At 38.6% G+C, this 18,620-nt stretch overlaps 1 protein-coding gene across 1 annotated transcript in view; it reads left to right on the top strand.

Annotated features, from left to right (window-relative positions):
• Positions 1–18,620, top strand: part of LOC117481775 — a 39,412-nt gene that overhangs the window by 9,627 nt on the left and 11,165 nt on the right. The window contains exons 4-28 of the mRNA XM_034129676.1: positions 343–426; positions 1,028–1,111; positions 1,565–1,657; positions 1,826–1,909; positions 2,318–2,401; positions 2,512–2,595; positions 4,074–4,157; positions 4,759–4,842; positions 5,296–5,388; positions 5,557–5,640; positions 6,049–6,132; positions 6,243–6,326; positions 7,806–7,889; positions 8,491–8,574; positions 9,028–9,120; positions 9,289–9,372; positions 9,781–9,864; positions 9,975–10,058; positions 11,537–11,620; positions 12,222–12,305; positions 16,861–16,953; positions 17,122–17,205; positions 17,614–17,697; positions 18,268–18,327; positions 18,438–18,521. Coding sequence (XP_033985567.1) covers positions 343–426; positions 1,028–1,111; positions 1,565–1,657; positions 1,826–1,909; positions 2,318–2,401; positions 2,512–2,595; positions 4,074–4,157; positions 4,759–4,842; positions 5,296–5,388; positions 5,557–5,640; positions 6,049–6,132; positions 6,243–6,326; positions 7,806–7,889; positions 8,491–8,574; positions 9,028–9,120; positions 9,289–9,372; positions 9,781–9,864; positions 9,975–10,058; positions 11,537–11,620; positions 12,222–12,305; positions 16,861–16,953; positions 17,122–17,205; positions 17,614–17,697; positions 18,268–18,327; positions 18,438–18,521 — 2,112 coding nt within the window. The remainder of the gene's footprint in view (positions 1–342; positions 427–1,027; positions 1,112–1,564; positions 1,658–1,825; positions 1,910–2,317; positions 2,402–2,511; positions 2,596–4,073; positions 4,158–4,758; positions 4,843–5,295; positions 5,389–5,556; positions 5,641–6,048; positions 6,133–6,242; positions 6,327–7,805; positions 7,890–8,490; positions 8,575–9,027; positions 9,121–9,288; positions 9,373–9,780; positions 9,865–9,974; positions 10,059–11,536; positions 11,621–12,221; positions 12,306–16,860; positions 16,954–17,121; positions 17,206–17,613; positions 17,698–18,267; positions 18,328–18,437; positions 18,522–18,620) is intronic.

The raw sequence follows: 18,620 nt of genomic DNA, 5'->3' as shown, positions 1-18,620 counted from the left end.
TTAAACTTTGTTCCAAGTGCATACAGTACTAAAAATGAACGAACATCACATACAATAATTTCACAATTTAAATGAGTTTTAGGGGGAATGTGGAGAGTCTTCGATCTGTTTTCCGTAACGACGAATTCTCAGGAGTGTCTGCTGACTCTAAGTCTAAGAAGGACGAGGGAAAAAGATACAGAACTGTCTCACAAGAAAAACTGATTTCTAGCGTTAATGAATTGCAAGTAGATAGGTCTGAAGTTACTGCCAAAAAATAATGTTGAAATTAGGTAAATGGATATGTGTGTCAAATAGAACACCAAATGTTGTACTTAAAACATAAAACTAAATGTATTTCAGATCGGGGACAGCTCCATCAAAGCCCAGTGGAACTCTGAAGAAGAGTTATGTCCAGTCCATTGATGGCAATTTGGTTTCGAAACAGTAAGTAAACATAACTTCACAGCCTCAAATACATTTATTGTGGAGATTAGCTCTCTATGCACTATGTGATCTATATACCTTTCAGGGTGCGAATACATTTTTTTAGAATTGTTTTTTTTAATACTCTTTATAATTGCTATGAACAAAATCCCAAATTTGGGATAAATAAAGTATATCTTATCTAAACTCACAATAGGTCTATGTACTTTAGCTCAAGTAAAAGTTGTTTTTACTGTTAGTATGACAATGAAGTCTTCAAAGGACATGCCTCTTTCATTTTAGAACAGAAATGTAAACAGTTAAAACAGAAGTGTTTGGTTAGATTCATAAGAAAAATCGTGGTTTGGGTTGAAATGAAAACCAGGTGGCGTCAATATGTTACCTATGTGAAGTAGAATGTGATGTAGTAACCCTTTACTTTTTGTTTCACATTGGACATGGACACCTGTCTTCAGAATCAGAATCAGAATCAGAAATCCTTTATTAGTCCCACAGCGGGAACATTTACATTTTTACAGCAAAAGTGGCATAGAAGCAATGGATACATGTTGCAAGTAGAAAGCTATCTTTGATTGTTAATACACAACACAAATAATTTCAGATCGAAGACACACCAATCAGTGCCCAGTGGATCTGTGAGCGAGTGTTCTGAGTGGTCCATGGATGGCCAACCGACTTTCAAAGAGTGAGTAAAAATAAATTTGCAGCCTCACATTCTTTATGGTGATTAACTCTCTAGACACTTTGTGATCTAAAAACTTTTCCCGTAATTGAAAACTCAAAGTATAGGTACTTTTCCTCAAGGAAGATCTTTACTGTTTGTGAGACGAGAAGTGATCGACATGTCACTTTATTTTTCTAAAAGAACAATAAGATTAAATATTACAAGCTTCAATCTTTTAGATTCTGGTAAAATGTGTAATGACTGTTTTTAGGTATTTTGTAATTGCACTTACCTCACTTTCCATGTGAATAGAGTATTGCGTATCAGTTTAAATTCCTTTGAATTCAAATGTGTGTTTTTCTACATATAAAACATAATCTTGATTAACAGAATACTATGAGAGTTACACTTTAACTCAGACATGACATACAATCAGTGTCAGTTTAACAGCAAATATGACTATTTGCCTTTCAGGGGGACCGTGAAGGGTCTGCAGTCTGTCTTCAATAAAAAGGAATCATCAGGAGTGTCTGCTGACTCAAAGTACAAGACGGACGAGGGCAAAAGGTACAGAACTGTCTCACATGAAAACCTGATTTCTACCAGTAATAATTTGCAAGTAGATAGGAATGCAGTTAAAGCCAAAATGTAAATGTTGAAATTCATTGACTGAATGTGCGTGTCAAGTAGAACGCAAGATGTTGTTGTTAAAACATAAAACTAAATATATTTCAGATCGGGGAAAGCTCCATCAAAGCCCAGTGGAACTCTGAAGAAGAGTTATGTCCAGTCCATTGGTGTCAATCCAGATTTCAAACTGTAAATCATAGTAATTTCACAGCCTCCATTACATGTATTGTGGAGATTAGCTCTCTATGCACTTTGTGATCAGTATACATTTCCGTGAGAGTAAAACTCATAGGTCAATGTACTTTTGCCCAAGTAAAAGTAATTTGACTGTTGGTATGACAATGAAGTTATCAGAAGACATGCCTCTTTCATTTTCAAAGAGTAATCGGGTGAAACAGAATTGTCCAGTTAGGTCTATCAGGGTTTTGGTTAAAATTAGAACAAGGCATAGTCATTATGTTACCTATGTGTAGTAATGTGACGTGGTAACCTTTTGACTCTTTGTTTCACATGGGACACGGACACCTGTCTCCTGGATGCATGTTGAAAGTAGAAAGCTATCTTTTATTGTTAAAACATAACACAAATGAATTTCAGATCGAAAACACACCAATCAGTGCCCAGTGGATCTGTGAGCGAGTGTTCTGAGTGGTCCATGGATGGCAATCCAGCTTCCAAACAGTAAGTAAAAATAACTTCACAGCCTCAAATACATTTATTGCGGAGATTAGCTCTCTATGCACCCTGCGATCTATACCATTCAGAGAGCTTAAAACAAAAATGAATTTCAGATCGAAGACACCACAATCAGTGCCTAGTGGATCTGTGAGCGAGTGTTCTGAGTGGTCCATGGATGGCCAACCAACTTTCAAAGAGTGAGTAAAAATAAATTCACTGCCTCAAATTAATTATGGCGACTAACTCTCTTTACACGTTGTGATCCAAAAACCTTTCTCTGAAAAGTAGGTACTTTTCCTCAAGTAAGGTTTTACATGTTTGTGAGACAAGGAAGTCATCAATCGACCTACCTCTTCATTTAAAGGGGACCTATCATGCAAAATGCACTTGTGTACGTCTTTTAAACATGAATATGTGTCCCCGGTGTGTCAGGGAACTCACCAAGTGTCAGAAAACACAACCCTCTCTTTTCCTCCATACCCAAATCTCTAAAAACGGGGCTGCAACGGATCTGATACAGACTGATCCAGATTTGAAAATTCTCTGACGTCTGGAATGAGGAGCTCCGCCTATATGCTCCACCTATATGGCCAACTCTCCACCTATCAGGGGAATGTGGGGTTGGGCCACGGCCGGCCATTGCCGCTCGAAAGCGCTGGAGACGCTGTAGTACATATACCAGGCCTGTAAGTGGCGCTGTAGTCTGCCACAAAAGCAGCGAAGAAGACTTCCCGCGCATGGTTGCCATGGTTGCCCTTCTGTTTATTCTCCGCTGTGGCTCTTTTTCTCCCTCCCCGAGGCAAGCGTTTGCTCCCGCTGCTTTAATTCAATGCAATCCCTCCCCGTCGAGGCAAGCACTGTAATTCGTTAGTTAGTCCACCAGCAGATGACAAACACCCACCTCTCCGCCTCTTCCAAGGAACGAGGGGACCGTGCGACAGAGTTTCAGTTAGATTTTTTTTCGCCGGTCAACATCTCCGTTAAAGTTTAAATCTTCCGGACAAAATTTGAAAAGTGCCGGTCAAAGGTCTTTGTTATTTATTGAGCTTTAAAACAAATGAATAACGACTCTATATAATCATATATAAGAATAAAACACGGAAGACGGAGATCTCTTTTTCTCCCTTTCTTCTGACAGCCCAGCAGCTGATCTCAAAGCACGCTCCCCTCTCCTGCAGGGGGGCGTGGTCAGCTGCACCTCATTTGCATTAAAGCTACGTCACAGAATCAGCCCCCTGCAAAAACAGGGCTGGAAAGAGCAAATAGAGCAAAATGAGGCATGGCTAAAATGCATGATCTGTTTGGTATTTTGAAAAAAAAACTTCGCAGACATGTTTTATATAGGTATGGCCCTACAATATATTATTCAAATACAGCATGATAGGTCCACTTTAAGAAAAGTACAATTTAAATACGTATTGTATGCCTAAATTATTTTTAATTGATGTATTGCCTGTAATTACTGAGTTTTGGTGTTTTGTAATTGGATAACATCTCAGCTTAGTTTTGAATATTCGGCACGAAGACGGAGAACTTTCGGACACACAACTAAAGCATAGACTGAAACCCGCTGTCATGACCCTTCGAATAATGTGCACTACACAGGTAAATGGATATATGTGTCAAGTAGAACACCAAATGTTGTACTTAAAACATAAAACTAAATGTATTTCAGATCGGGGACAGCTCCATCAAAGCCCAGTGGAACTCTGAAGAAGAGTTATGTCCAGTCCATTGATGGCAATTTGGTTTCGAAACAGTAAGTAAACATAACTTCACAGCCTCAAATACATTTATTGTGGAGATTAGCTCTCTATGCACTATGTGATCTATATACCTTTCAGGGTGCAAATACATTTTTTTAGAATTGTTTTTTTTAATACTCTTTATAATTGCTATGAACAAAATCCCAAATTTGGGATAAATAAAGTATATCTTATCTAAACTCACAATAGGTCTATGTACTTTAGCTCAAGTAAAAGTTGTTTTTACTGTTAGTATGACAATGAAGTCTTCAAAGGACATGCCTCTTTCATTTTAGAACAGAAATGTAAACAGTTAAAACAGAAGTGTTTGGTTAGATTCATAAGAAAAATCGTGGTTTGGGTTGAAATGAAAACCAGGTGGCGTCAATATGTTACCTATGTGAAGTAGAATGTGATGTAGTAACCCTTTACTTTTTGTTTCACATTGGACATGGACACCTGTCTTCAGAATCAGAATCAGAATCAGAAATCCTTTATTAGTCCCACAGCGGGAACATTTACATTTTTACAGCAAAAGTGGCATAGAAGCAATGGATACATGTTGCAAGTAGAAAGCTATCTTTGATTGTTAATACACAACACAAATAATTTCAGATCGAAGACACACCAATCAGTGCCCAGTGGATCTGTGAGCGAGTGTTCTGAGTGGTCCATGGATGGCCAACCGACTTTCAAAGAGTGAGTAAAAATAAATTTGCAGCCTCACATTCTTTATGGTGATTAACTCTCTAGACACTTTGTGATCTAAAAACTTTTCCCGTAATTGAAAACTCAAAGTATAGGTACTTTTCCTCAAGGAAGATCTTTACTGTTTGTGAGACGAGAAGTGATCGACATGTCACTTTATTTTTCTAAAAGAACAATAAGATTAAATATTACAAGCTTCAATCTTTTAGATTCTGGTAAAATGTGTAATGACTGTTTTTAGGTATTTTGTAATTGCACTTACCTCACTTTCCATGTGAATAGAGTATTGCGTATCAGTTTAAATTCCTTTGAATTCAAATGTGTGTTTTTCTACATATAAAACATAATCTTGATTAACAGAATACTATGAGAGTTACACTTTAACTCAGACATGACATACAATCAGTGTCAGTTTAACAGCAAATATGACTATTTGCCTTTCAGGGGGACCGTGAAGGGTCTGCAGTCTGTCTTCAATAAAAAGGAATCATCAGGAGTGTCTGCTGACTCAAAGTACAAGACGGACGAGGGCAAAAGGTACAGAACTGTCTCACATGAAAACCTGATTTCTACCAGTAATAATTTGCAAGTAGATAGGAATGCAGTTAAAGCCAAAATGTAAATGTTGAAATTCATTGACTGAATGTGCGTGTCAAGTAGAACGCAAGATGTTGTTGTTAAAACATAAAACTAAATATATTTCAGATCGGGGAAAGCTCCATCAAAGCCCAGTGGAACTCTGAAGAAGAGTTATGTCCAGTCCATTGGTGTCAATCCAGATTTCAAACTGTAAATCATAGTAACTTCACAGCCTCCATTACATGTATTGTGGAGATTAGCTCTCTATGCACTTTGTGATCAGTATACATTTCCGTGAGAGTAAAACTCATAGGTCAATGTACTTTTGCCCAAGTAAAAGTAATTTGACTGTTGGTATGACAATGAAGTTATCAGAAGACATGCCTCTTTCATTTTCAAAGAGTAATCGGGTGAAACAGAATTGTCCAGTTAGGTCTATCAGGGTTTTGGTTAAAATTAGAACAAGGCATAGTCATTATGTTACCTATGTGTAGTAATGTGACGTGGTAACCTTTTGACTCTTTGTTTCACATGGGACACGGACACCTGTCTCCTGGATGCATGTTGAAAGTAGAAAGCTATCTTTTATTGTTAAAACATAACACAAATGAATTTCAGATCGAAAACACACCAATCAGTGCCCAGTGGATCTGTGAGCGAGTGTTCTGAGTGGTCCATGGATGGCAATCCAGCTTCCAAACAGTAAGTAAAAATAACTTCACAGCCTCAAATACATTTATTGCGGAGATTAGCTCTCTATGCACCCTGCGATCTATACCATTCAGAGAGCTTAAAACAAAAATGAATTTCAGATCGAAGACACCACAATCAGTGCCCAGTGGATCTGTGAGCGAGTGTTCTGAGTGGTCCATGGATGGCCAACCAACTTTCAAAGAGTGAGTAAAAATAAATTCACTGCCTCAAATTAATTATGGCGACTAACTCTCTTTACACGTTGTGATCCAAAAACCTTTCTCTGAAAAGTAGGTACTTTTCCTCAAGTAAGGTTTTACATGTTTGTGAGACAAGGAAGTCATCAATCGACCTACCTCTTCATTTAAAGGGGACCTATCATGCAAAATGCACTTGTGTACGTCTTTTAAACATGAATATGTGTCCCCGGTGTGTCAGGGAACTCACCAAGTGTCAGAAAACACAACCCTCTCTTTTCCTCCATACCCAAATCTCTAAAAACGGGGCTGCAACGGATCTGATACAGACTGATCCAGATTTGAAAATTCTCTGACGTCTGGAATGAGGAGCTCCGCCTATATGCTCCACCTATATGGCCAACTCTCCACCTATCAGGGGAATGTGGGGTTGGGCCACGGCCGGCCATTGCCGCTCGAAAGCGCTGGAGACGCTGTAGTACATATACCAGGCCTGTAAGTGGCGCTGTAGTCTGCCACAAAAGCAGCGAAGAAGACTTCCCGCGCATGGTTGCCATGGTTGCCCTTCTGTTTATTCTCCGCTGTGGCTCTTTTTCTCCCTCCCCGAGGCAAGCGTTTGCTCCCGCTGCTTTAATTCAATGCAATCCCTCCCCGTCGAGGCAAGCACTGTAATTCGTTAGTTAGTCCACCAGCAGATGACAAACACCCACCTCTCCGCCTCTTCCAAGGAACGAGGGGACCGTGCGACAGAGTTTCAGTTAGATTTTTTTTCGCCGGTCAACATCTCCGTTAAAGTTTAAATCTTCCGGACAAAATTTGAAAAGTGCCGGTCAAAGGTCTTTGTTATTTATTGAGCTTTAAAACAAATGAATAACGACTCTATATAATCATATATAAGAATAAAACACGGAAGACGGAGATCTCTTTTTCTCCCTTTCTTCTGACAGCCCAGCAGCTGATCTCAAAGCACGCTCCCCTCTCCTGCAGGGGGGCGTGGTCAGCTGCACCTCATTTGCATTAAAGCTACGTCACAGAATCAGCCCCCTGCAAAAACAGGGCTGGAAAGAGCAAATAGAGCAAAATGAGGCATGGCTAAAATGCATGATCTGTTTGGTATTTTGAAAAAAAAAACTTCGCAGACATGTTTTATATAGGTATGGCCCTACAATATATTATTCAAATACAGCATGATAGGTCCACTTTAAGAAAAGTACAATTTAAATACGTATTGTATGCCTAAATTATTTTTAATTGATGTATTGCCTGTAATTACTGAGTTTTGGTGTTTTGTAATTGGATAACATCTCAGCTTAGTTTTGAATATTCGGCACGAAGACGGAGAACTTTCGGACACACAACTAAAGCATAGACTGAAACCCGCTGTCATGACCCTTCGAATAATGTGCACTACACAGGTAAATGGATATATGTGTCAAGTAGAACACCAAATGTTGTACTTAAAACATAAAACTAAATGTATTTCAGATCGGGGACAGCTCCATCAAAGCCCAGTGGAACTCTGAAGAAGAGTTATGTCCAGTCCATTGATGGCAATTTGGTTTCGAAACAGTAAGTAAACATAACTTCACAGCCTCAAATACATTTATTGTGGAGATTAGCTCTCTATGCACTATGTGATCTATATACCTTTCAGGGTGCAAATACATTTTTTTAGAATTGTTTTTTTTAATACTCTTTATAATTGCTATGAACAAAATCCCAAATTTGGGATAAATAAAGTATATCTTATCTAAACTCACAATAGGTCTATGTACTTTAGCTCAAGTAAAAGTTGTTTTTACTGTTAGTATGACAATGAAGTCTTCAAAGGACATGCCTCTTTCATTTTAGAACAGAAATGTAAACAGTTAAAACAGAAGTGTTTGGTTAGATTCATAAGAAAAATCGTGGTTTGGGTTGAAATGAAAACCAGGTGGCGTCAATATGTTACCTATGTGAAGTAGAATGTGATGTAGTAACCCTTTACTTTTTGTTTCACATTGGACATGGACACCTGTCTTCAGAATCAGAATCAGAATCAGAAATCCTTTATTAGTCCCACAGCGGGAACATTTACATTTTTACAGCAAAAGTGGCATAGAAGCAATGGATACATGTTGCAAGTAGAAAGCTATCTTTGATTGTTAATACACAACACAAATAATTTCAGATCGAAGACACACCAATCAGTGCCCAGTGGATCTGTGAGCGAGTGTTCTGAGTGGTCCATGGATGGCCAACCGACTTTCAAAGAGTGAGTAAAAATAAATTTGCAGCCTCACATTCTTTATGGTGATTAACTCTCTAGACACTTTGTGATCTAAAAACTTTTCCCGTAATTGAAAACTCAAAGTATAGGTACTTTTCCTCAAGGAAGATCTTTACTGTTTGTGAGACGAGAAGTGATCGACATGTCACTTTATTTTTCTAAAAGAACAATAAGATTAAATATTACAAGCTTCAATCTTTTAGATTCTGGTAAAATGTGTAATGACTGTTTTTAGGTATTTTGTAATTGCACTTACCTCACTTTCCATGTGAATAGAGTATTGCGTATCAGTTTAAATTCCTTTGAATTCAAATGTGTGTTTTTCTACATATAAAACATAATCTTGATTAACAGAATACTATGAGAGTTACACTTTAACTCAGACATGACATACAATCAGTGTCAGTTTAACAGCAAATATGACTATTTGCCTTTCAGGGGGACCGTGAAGGGTCTGCAGTCTGTCTTCAATAAAAAGGAATCATCAGGAGTGTCTGCTGACTCAAAGTACAAGACGGACGAGGGCAAAAGGTACAGAACTGTCTCACATGAAAACCTGATTTCTACCAGTAATAATTTGCAAGTAGATAGGAATGCAGTTAAAGCCAAAATGTAAATGTTGAAATTCATTGACTGAATGTGCGTGTCAAGTAGAACGCAAGATGTTGTTGTTAAAACATAAAACTAAATATATTTCAGATCGGGGAAAGCTCCATCAAAGCCCAGTGGAACTCTGAAGAAGAGTTATGTCCAGTCCATTGGTGTCAATCCAGATTTCAAACTGTAAATCATAGTAACTTCACAGCCTCCATTACATGTATTGTGGAGATTAGCTCTCTATGCACTTTGTGATCAGTATACATTTCCGTGAGAGTAAAACTCATAGGTCAATGTACTTTTGCCCAAGTAAAAGTAATTTGACTGTTGGTATGACAATGAAGTTATCAGAAGACATGCCTCTTTCATTTTCAAAGAGTAATCGGGTGAAACAGAATTGTCCAGTTAGGTCTATCAGGGTTTTGGTTAAAATTAGAACAAGGCATAGTCATTATGTTACCTATGTGTAGTAATGTGACGTGGTAACCTTTTGACTCTTTGTTTCACATGGGACACGGACACCTGTCTCCTGGATGCATGTTGAAAGTAGAAAGCTATCTTTTATTGTTAAAACATAACACAAATGAATTTCAGATCGAAAACACACCAATCAGTGCCCAGTGGATCTGTGAGCGAGTGTTCTGAGTGGTCCATGGATGGCAATCCAGCTTCCAAACAGTAAGTAAAAATAACTTCACAGCCTCAAATACATTTATTGCGGAGATTAGCTCTCTATGCACCCTGCGATCTATACCATTCAGAGAGCTTAAAACAAAAATGAATTTCAGATCGAAGACACCACAATCAGTGCCTAGTGGATCTGTGAGCGAGTGTTCTGAGTGGTCCATGGATGGCCAACCAACTTTCAAAGAGTGAGTAAAAATAAATTCACTGCCTCAAATTAATTATGGCGACTAACTCTCTTTACACGTTGTGATCCAAAAACCTTTCTCTGAAAAGTAGGTACTTTTCCTCAAGTAAGGTTTTACATGTTTGTGAGACAAGGAAGTCATCAATCGACCTACCTCTTCATTTAAAGGGGACCTATCATGCAAAATGCACTTGTGTACGTCTTTTAAACATGAATATGTGTCCCCGGTGTGTCAGGGAACTCACCAAGTGTCAGAAAACACAACCCTCTCTTTTCCTCCATACCCAAATCTCTAAAAACGGGGCTGCAACGGATCTGATACAGACTGATCCAGATTTGAAAATTCTCTGACGTCTGGAATGAGGAGCTCCGCCTATATGCTCCACCTATATGGCCAACTCTCCACCTATCAGGGGAATGTGGGGTTGGGCCACGGCCGGCCATTGCCGCTCGAAAGCGCTGGAGACGCTGTAGTACATATACCAGGCCTGTAAGTGGCGCTGTAGTCTGCCACAAAAGCAGCGAAGAAGACTTCCCGCGCATGGTTGCCATGGTTGCCCTTCTGTTTATTCTCCGCTGTGGCTCTTTTTCTCCCTCCCCGAGGCAAGCGTTTGCTCCCGCTGCTTTAATTCAATGCAATCCCTCCCCGTCGAGGCAAGCACTGTAATTCGTTAGTTAGTCCACCAGCAGATGACAAACACCCACCTCTCCGCCTCTTCCAAGGAACGAGGGGACCGTGCGACAGAGTTTCAGTTAGATTTTTTTTCGCCGGTCAACATCTCCGTTAAAGTTTAAATCTTCCGGACAAAATTTGAAAAGTGCCGGTCAAAGGTCTTTGTTATTTATTGAGCTTTAAAACAAATGAATAACGACTCTATATAATCATATATAAGAATAAAACACGGAAGACGGAGATCTCTTTTTCTCCCTTTCTTCTGACAGCCCAGCAGCTGATCTCAAAGCACGCTCCCCTCTCCTGCAGGGGGGCGTGGTCAGCTGCACCTCATTTGCATTAAAGCTACGTCACAGAATCAGCCCCCTGCAAAAACAGGGCTGGAAAGAGCAAATAGAGCAAAATGAGGCATGGCTAAAATGCATGATCTGTTTGGTATTTTGAAAAAAAAACTTCGCAGACATGTTTTATATAGGTATGGCCCTACAATATATTATTCAAATACAGCATGATAGGTCCACTTTAAGAAAAGTACAATTTAAATACGTATTGTATGCCTAAATTATTTTTAATTGATGTATTGCCTGTAATTACTGAGTTTTGGTGTTTTGTAATTGGATAACATCTCAGCTTAGTTTTGAATATTCGGCACGAAGACGGAGAACTTTCGGACACACAACTAAAGCATAGACTGAAACCCGCTGTCATGACCCTTCGAATAATGTGCACTACACAGGTAAATGGATATATGTGTCAAGTAGAACACCAAATGTTGTACTTAAAACATAAAACTAAATGTATTTCAGATCGGGGACAGCTCCATCAAAGCCCAGTGGAACTCTGAAGAAGAGTTATGTCCAGTCCATTGATGGCAATTTGGTTTCGAAACAGTAAGTAAACATAACTTCACAGCCTCAAATACATTTATTGTGGAGATTAGCTCTCTATGCACTATGTGATCTATATACCTTTCAGGGTGCAAATACATTTTTTTAGAATTGTTTTTTTTAATACTCTTTATAATTGCTATGAACAAAATCCCAAATTTGGGATAAATAAAGTATATCTTATCTAAACTCACAATAGGTCTATGTACTTTAGCTCAAGTAAAAGTTGTTTTTACTGTTAGTATGACAATGAAGTCTTCAAAGGACATGCCTCTTTCATTTTAGAACAGAAATGTAAACAGTTAAAACAGAAGTGTTTGGTTAGATTCATAAGAAAAATCGTGGTTTGGGTTGAAATGAAAACCAGGTGGCGTCAATATGTTACCTATGTGAAGTAGAATGTGATGTAGTAACCCTTTACTTTTTGTTTCACATTGGACATGGACACCTGTCTTCAGAATCAGAATCAGAATCAGAAATCCTTTATTAGTCCCACAGCGGGAACATTTACATTTTTACAGCAAAAGTGGCATAGAAGCAATGGATACATGTTGCAAGTAGAAAGCTATCTTTGATTGTTAATACACAACACAAATAATTTCAGATCGAAGACACACCAATCAGTGCCCAGTGGATCTGTGAGCGAGTGTTCTGAGTGGTCCATGGATGGCCAACCGACTTTCAAAGAGTGAGTAAAAATAAATTTGCAGCCTCACATTCTTTATGGTGATTAACTCTCTAGACACTTTGTGATCTAAAAACTTTTCCCGTAATTGAAAACTCAAAGTATAGGTACTTTTCCTCAAGGAAGATCTTTACTGTTTGTGAGACGAGAAGTGATCGACATGCCACTTTATTTTTCTAAAAGAACAATAAGATTAAATATTACAAGCTTCAATCTTTTAGATTCTGGTAAAATGTGTAATGACTGTTTTTAGGTATTTTGTAATTGCACTTACCTCACTTTCCATGTGAATAGAGTATTGCGTATCAGTTTAAATTCCTTTGAATTCAAATGTGTGTTTTTCTACATATAAAACATAATCTTGATTAACAGAATACTATGAGAGTTACACTTTAACTCAGACATGACATACAATCAGTGTCAGTTTAACAGCAAATATGACTATTTGCCTTTCAGGGGGACCGTGAAGGGTCTGCAGTCTGTCTTCAATAAGAAGGAATCATCAGGAGTGTCTGCCGACTCAAAGTACAAGACGGACGAGGGCAAAAGGTACAGAACTGTCTCACATGAAAACCTGATTTCTACCAGTAATAATTTGCAAGTAGATAGGAATGCAGTTAAAGCCAAAATGTAAATGTTGAAATTCATTGACTGAATGTGCGTGTCAAGTAGAACGCCAAATGTTGTTGTTAAAACATAAAACTAAATATATTTCAGATCGGGGAAAGCTCCATCAAAGCCCAGTGGAACTCTGAAGAAGAGTTATGTCCAGTCCATTGGTGTCAATCCAGATTTCAAACTGTAAGTCATAGTAATTTCACAGCCTCCATTACATGTATTGTGGAGATTAGCTCTCTATGCACTTTGTGATCAGTATACCTTTCCGGGAGAGTAAAACTCATAGGTCAATGTACTTTTGCCCAAGTAAAAGTAATTTGACTGTTGGTATGACAATGAAGTTATCAGAAGACATGCCTCTTTCATTTTCAAAGAGTAATCGGGTGAAACAGAATTGTCCAGTTAGGTCTATCAGGGTTTTGGTTAAAATTAGAACAAGGCATAGTCATTATGTTACCTATGTGTAGTAATGTGACGTGGTAACCTTTTGACTCTTTGTTTCACATGGGACACGGACACCTGTCTCCTGGATGCATGTTGAAAGTAGAAAGCTATCTTTTATTGTTAAAACATAACACAAATGAATTTCAGATCGAAAACACACCAATCAGTGCCCAGTGGATCTGTGAGCGAGTGTTCTGAGTGGTCCATGGATGGCAATCCAGCTTCCAAACAGTAAGTAAAAATAACTTCACAGCCACACATTCATTATGGTGATTAGCTCTCTTTACACGTTTTGATCTAAAAACCTTTCGGTGAGAACTCAATGTCTGTACTTTTTCCTCAAGTAAGATTGTACATGTTTGTGAGACAAGGAAGACATCAATGGACCTGCCTCTTTATTTTAGAAAAGTCCAATGTGAATTCATATTATATGCCTCAATCATTTAAATTCTTGTATTGCCTGTAATTACTGAGTTTTGGTGTTATAAATGTCAGATCAGCATCAATATTTTACAATTAAAATGCCTTTCAGGGGGAATGTGGAGAGTCTCCAGTCTGGTTTCCATAACAACATATTGTCAGGAGTTTCTGCTGACTCAAAGTCTAAGAAGGACAAGGGCAAAAGGTCCAGAACTTTCTCACAAGAAAACCTAATTATTACTCTTCACAACTTGCAAGTAGATAGGACTGAAGTTATTGCAAAATGTAAATGTTACCATTATCCGACTGAATGTGCGTTTCAAGAAGAAAGCCAAATGTTTTTGTTATAAAACAAAAGAAATAAAACAAAATGTATTTCAGATTGGGGACAGCACCATCAACGCATTTCCAGTCCATTGATGGCAATCCAGCTTCCAAACAGTAAGTAAAATAACTTCACAGCCTCAAATACATTTATTGTGGAGATTAGCTCTCTATGCACCCTGCGATCTATACCATTCAGAGAGCTTAAAACAAAAATGAATTTCAGATCGAAGACACCACAATCAGTGCCCAGTGGATCTGTGAGCGAGTGTTCTGAGTGGTCCACGGATGGCCAACCAACTTTCAAAGAGTGAGTAAAAATAAATTCACTGCCTCAAATTAATTATGGCGACAAACTCTCTTTACACGTTGTGATCTAAAAACCTTTCTCTGAAAAGTAGGTACTTTTCCTCAAGTAAGGTTTTTCATGTTTGTGAGACAAGGAAGTCATCAATAGACCTACCTCTTCATTTAAAGGGGACCTATCATGCAAAATGCACTTTTGTACGTCTTTTATACATGAATATGTGTCCCCGGTGTTCCAGGGAACTCACCAAGTGTCAGAAAACACAACCCTCTCTATTTTCCTCCATACCCAAATCTCTAAAAAAGGGGCTGCAACGGATCTGATAAAAACTGATCCAGATTTGAACACTTTACTGACGTCAGTAAAGTGGCCCTACGGCTATTGGGCCAACTCTCCACCTATCAGGGGAATGTGGGGTTGGGCCACGGCCGGCCATTGCCGCTCGAAAGCGCTGGAGACGCTGTAGTACATATGCCAGGCCTGTAAGTGGCGCTGTAGTCTGCCACAAAAGCAGCGAAGAAGACTTCCCGCCCATAGTTACCATGGTTACCCTTCTGTTTATTCTCCGCTGTGGCTTTTTTTCTCCCTCCCCGAGGCAAGCATTTGCTCCCGCTGCTTTAATTCAATGCAATCCCTCCCCGTCGAGGCAAGCACATTTAGTAATTTCATTAATTTGCTTTAATTTGCTTTTTATATTTTAAGTAGGGCTGTCAGTCGATTAAAATATGTAATCGCGAATTAATTAATAAATTAATCGCACATTTTTTATCTGTTCTAAATGTAACTTAGAGGGATATTTTTCAAGTTTTTAATACTCTTATCAACATATGAGTGGACAAATATGCTTTATATGTTTGTTTATTATCATTTGAACAATGACTAATATTCTCATGAATATTAAACACAACAACCTCTGAACATTACAAATATTCGCCTCAATTCAACCTGGAACCTCTCTCATACAATAATACAATACAAAGTGTGTGTGTGTGTGTGTGTGTGTGTGTGTGTGTGTGTGTGTGTGTGTGTGTGTGTGAGAATGTGGAGACACTGTGATGGATCGTTGGAGCTATGTGCAGCTCAAGCCATATATGCTCGAACGGGAGCTGCCTGGACGCTGCAATCACGTTGCGCGCACTATCCGTGCTGAGTGTGCTGACTTTTCGTACAATGTCCCACTGTCTGGCTTCCTGCATAAAGTCAAGTGCTCGGCGCAGTTGTCGGCGAAATGTCGCTCCTCTGTTTTCATTGAAACAGCTCCTTATATCCGTTAGCGTAGTTAGCTAGCACCAGATGCTAACAACAACAACAACAACAACACGTAAGGTGTGCCTCGCTCGCACCACACATACACACACCCTCCCGGTCCTCCCGATGGCCAGTCCGGGCCTGCCGGTGAGCGTGGAAGTGTGGTCTGCCACAAGCGGGCGGCAGGAGCGGGGCTGTCAGCATCAGCTTGTAGATGGTATTTTAAACTCGATGCGCTCTGAAACTACGGGGCGGCCGAGGACAAAAAATACACATGCGTTAATCGCGTTAAAATAATTAGTGGCGTACATTTTTTTTTAAAGTTTAACGCGTTAACTTGACAGCCCTAATTTGAAGGTTTCCATATTAATTGCAGGGGTTAACATGTTAATGTTCCCAGCCCTAGTTTCCACCTGCACAACATCATCTTTTCAAAAAGTTATGAAATGTCTCAGTGAGTACTTGGATCATCTTAATATAAACTACACTGAATCTTGATAAACAGAATGCCCTGAAAGTTTCACTTAAACTTTGTTCCAAGTGCATGGATGGCCAACCAACTTTCAAAGAGTGAGTAAAAATAAATTCACAGCCTCACATTTGCTTCACACGTTTTGATGAACTCTTCATGTAGTAGGTACTTTTGCTCAAGTAAGGTTTTTGTTCATATGTGTGTTTTTCTACATATAAAACATATTCTTGATAAGCAGAATACTATGAGAGTTCAGTTTAACTCTCAGGCCAGTAACTGGCATGACATACAATAAGTGTCAGTTTAACAGCAAATATTACAATTGTAATGTCTTTCAGGGGGGGCGTGAAGTAAAAGTCAAGTCAGTCAAAGTCAACTTTATTGTCAATCTCAAAATATGTTTGGACACACAGAAAGATCAAAATACTGTTTCCCACAGTCCCGAGATATACAATAACACATTAAAATATAAGAACACTCAATAATTACAAAAAAAACACAAAAATAACCATTTACTTCAAGTAAGCAGGATATATATAAAAAATATGGTGTACATAGTGCAAATGAGAGTGCAAAAATGTGAGTGCAAAAATGTCCATAGCAGTGTAAAAGTGACTGGTGCTGGATTTGTTGATTAACAGAATACTATGAGAGTTACACTTTAACTCAGACATGACATACAATCAGTGTCAGTTTAACAGCAAATATGACTATTTGCCTTTCAGGGGGACCGTGAAGGGTCTGCAGTCTGTCTTCAATAAAAAGGAATCATCAGGAGTGTCTGCTGACTCAAAGTACAAGACGGACGAGGGCAAAAGGTACAGAACTGTCTCACATGAAAACCTGATTTCTACCAGTAATAATTTGCAAGTAGATAGGAATGCAGTTAAAGCCAAAATGTAAATGTTGAAATTCATTGACTGAATGTGCGTGTCAAGTAGAACGCCAAATGTTGTTGTTAAAACATAAAACTAAATATATTTCAGATCGGGGAAAGCTCCATCAAAGCCCAGTGGAACTCTGAAGAAGAGTTATGTCCAGTCCATTGGTGTCAATCCAGATTTCAAACTGTAAGTCATAGTAATTTCACAGCCTCCATTACATGTATTGTGGAGATTAGCTCTCTATGCACTTTGTGATCAATATACATTTCCGTGAGAGTAAAACTCATAGGTCAATGTACTTTTGCCCAAGTAAAAGTAATTTGACTGTTGGTATGACAATGAAGTTATCAGAAGACATGCCTCTTTCATTTTCAAAGAGTAATCGGGTGAAACAGAATTGTCCAGTTAGGTCTATCAGGGTTTTGGTTAAAATTAGAACAAGGCATAGTCATTATGTTACCTATGTGTAGTAATGTGACGTGGTAACCTTTTGACTCTTTGCTTCACATGGGACACGGACACCTGTCTCCTGGATGCATGTTGAAAGTAGAAAGCTATCTTTTATTGTTAAAACATAACACAAATGAATTTCAGATCGAAAACACACCAATCAGTGCCCAGTGGATCTGTGAGCGAGTGTTCTGAGTGGTCCATGGATGGCAATCCAGCTTCCAAACAGTAAGTAAAAATAACTTCACAGCCACACATTCATTATGGTGATTAGCTCTCTTTACACGTTTTGATCTAAAAACCTTTCGGTGAGAACTCAATGTCTGTACTTTTTCCTCAAGTAAGATTGTACATGTTTGTGAGACAAGGAAGACATCAATGGACCTGCCTCTTTATTTTAGAAAAGTCCAATGTGAATTCATATTATATGCCTCAATCATTTAAATTCTTGTATTGCCTGTAATTACTGAGTTTTGGTGTTATAAATGTCAGATCAGCATCAATATTTTACAATTAAAATGCCTTTCAGGGGGAATGTGGAGAGTCTCCAGTCTGGTTTCCATAACAACATATTGTCAGGAGTTTCTGCTGACTCAAAGTCTAAGAAGGACAAGGGCAAAAGGTCCAGAACTTTCTCACAAGAAAACCTAATTATTACTCTTCACAACTTGCAAGTAGATAGGACTGAAGTTATTGCAAAATGTAAATGTTACCATTATCCGACTGAATGTGCGTTTCAAGAAGAAAGCCAAATGTTTTTGTTATAAAACAAAAGAAATAAAACAAAATGTATTTCAGATTGGGGACAGCACCATCAACGCGTTTCCAGTCCATTGATGGCAATCCAGCTTCCAAACAGTAAGTAAAAATAACTTCACAGCCTCAAATACATTTATTGTGGAGATTAGCTCTCTATGCACCCTGCGATCTATACCATTCAGAGAGCTTAAAACAAAAATGAATTTCAGATCGAAGACACCACAATCAGTGCCCAGTGGATCTGTGAGCGAGTGTTCTGAGTGGTCCACGGATGGCCAACCAACTTTCAAAGAGTGAGTAAAAATAAATTCACTGCCTCAAATTAATTATGGCGACAAACTCTCTTTACACGTTGTGATCTAAAAACCTTTCTCTGAAAAGTAGGTACTTTT

Source organism: Trematomus bernacchii, unplaced genomic scaffold (genome assembly GCF_902827165.1).
Source record: "Trematomus bernacchii unplaced genomic scaffold, fTreBer1.1, whole genome shotgun sequence".
NCBI lineage: Eukaryota > Metazoa > Chordata > Actinopteri > Perciformes > Nototheniidae > Trematomus > Trematomus bernacchii.
The sequence above is the reverse complement of the archived record's forward strand: the minus strand, read 5'-3'. Positions and strand labels throughout refer to the sequence as shown.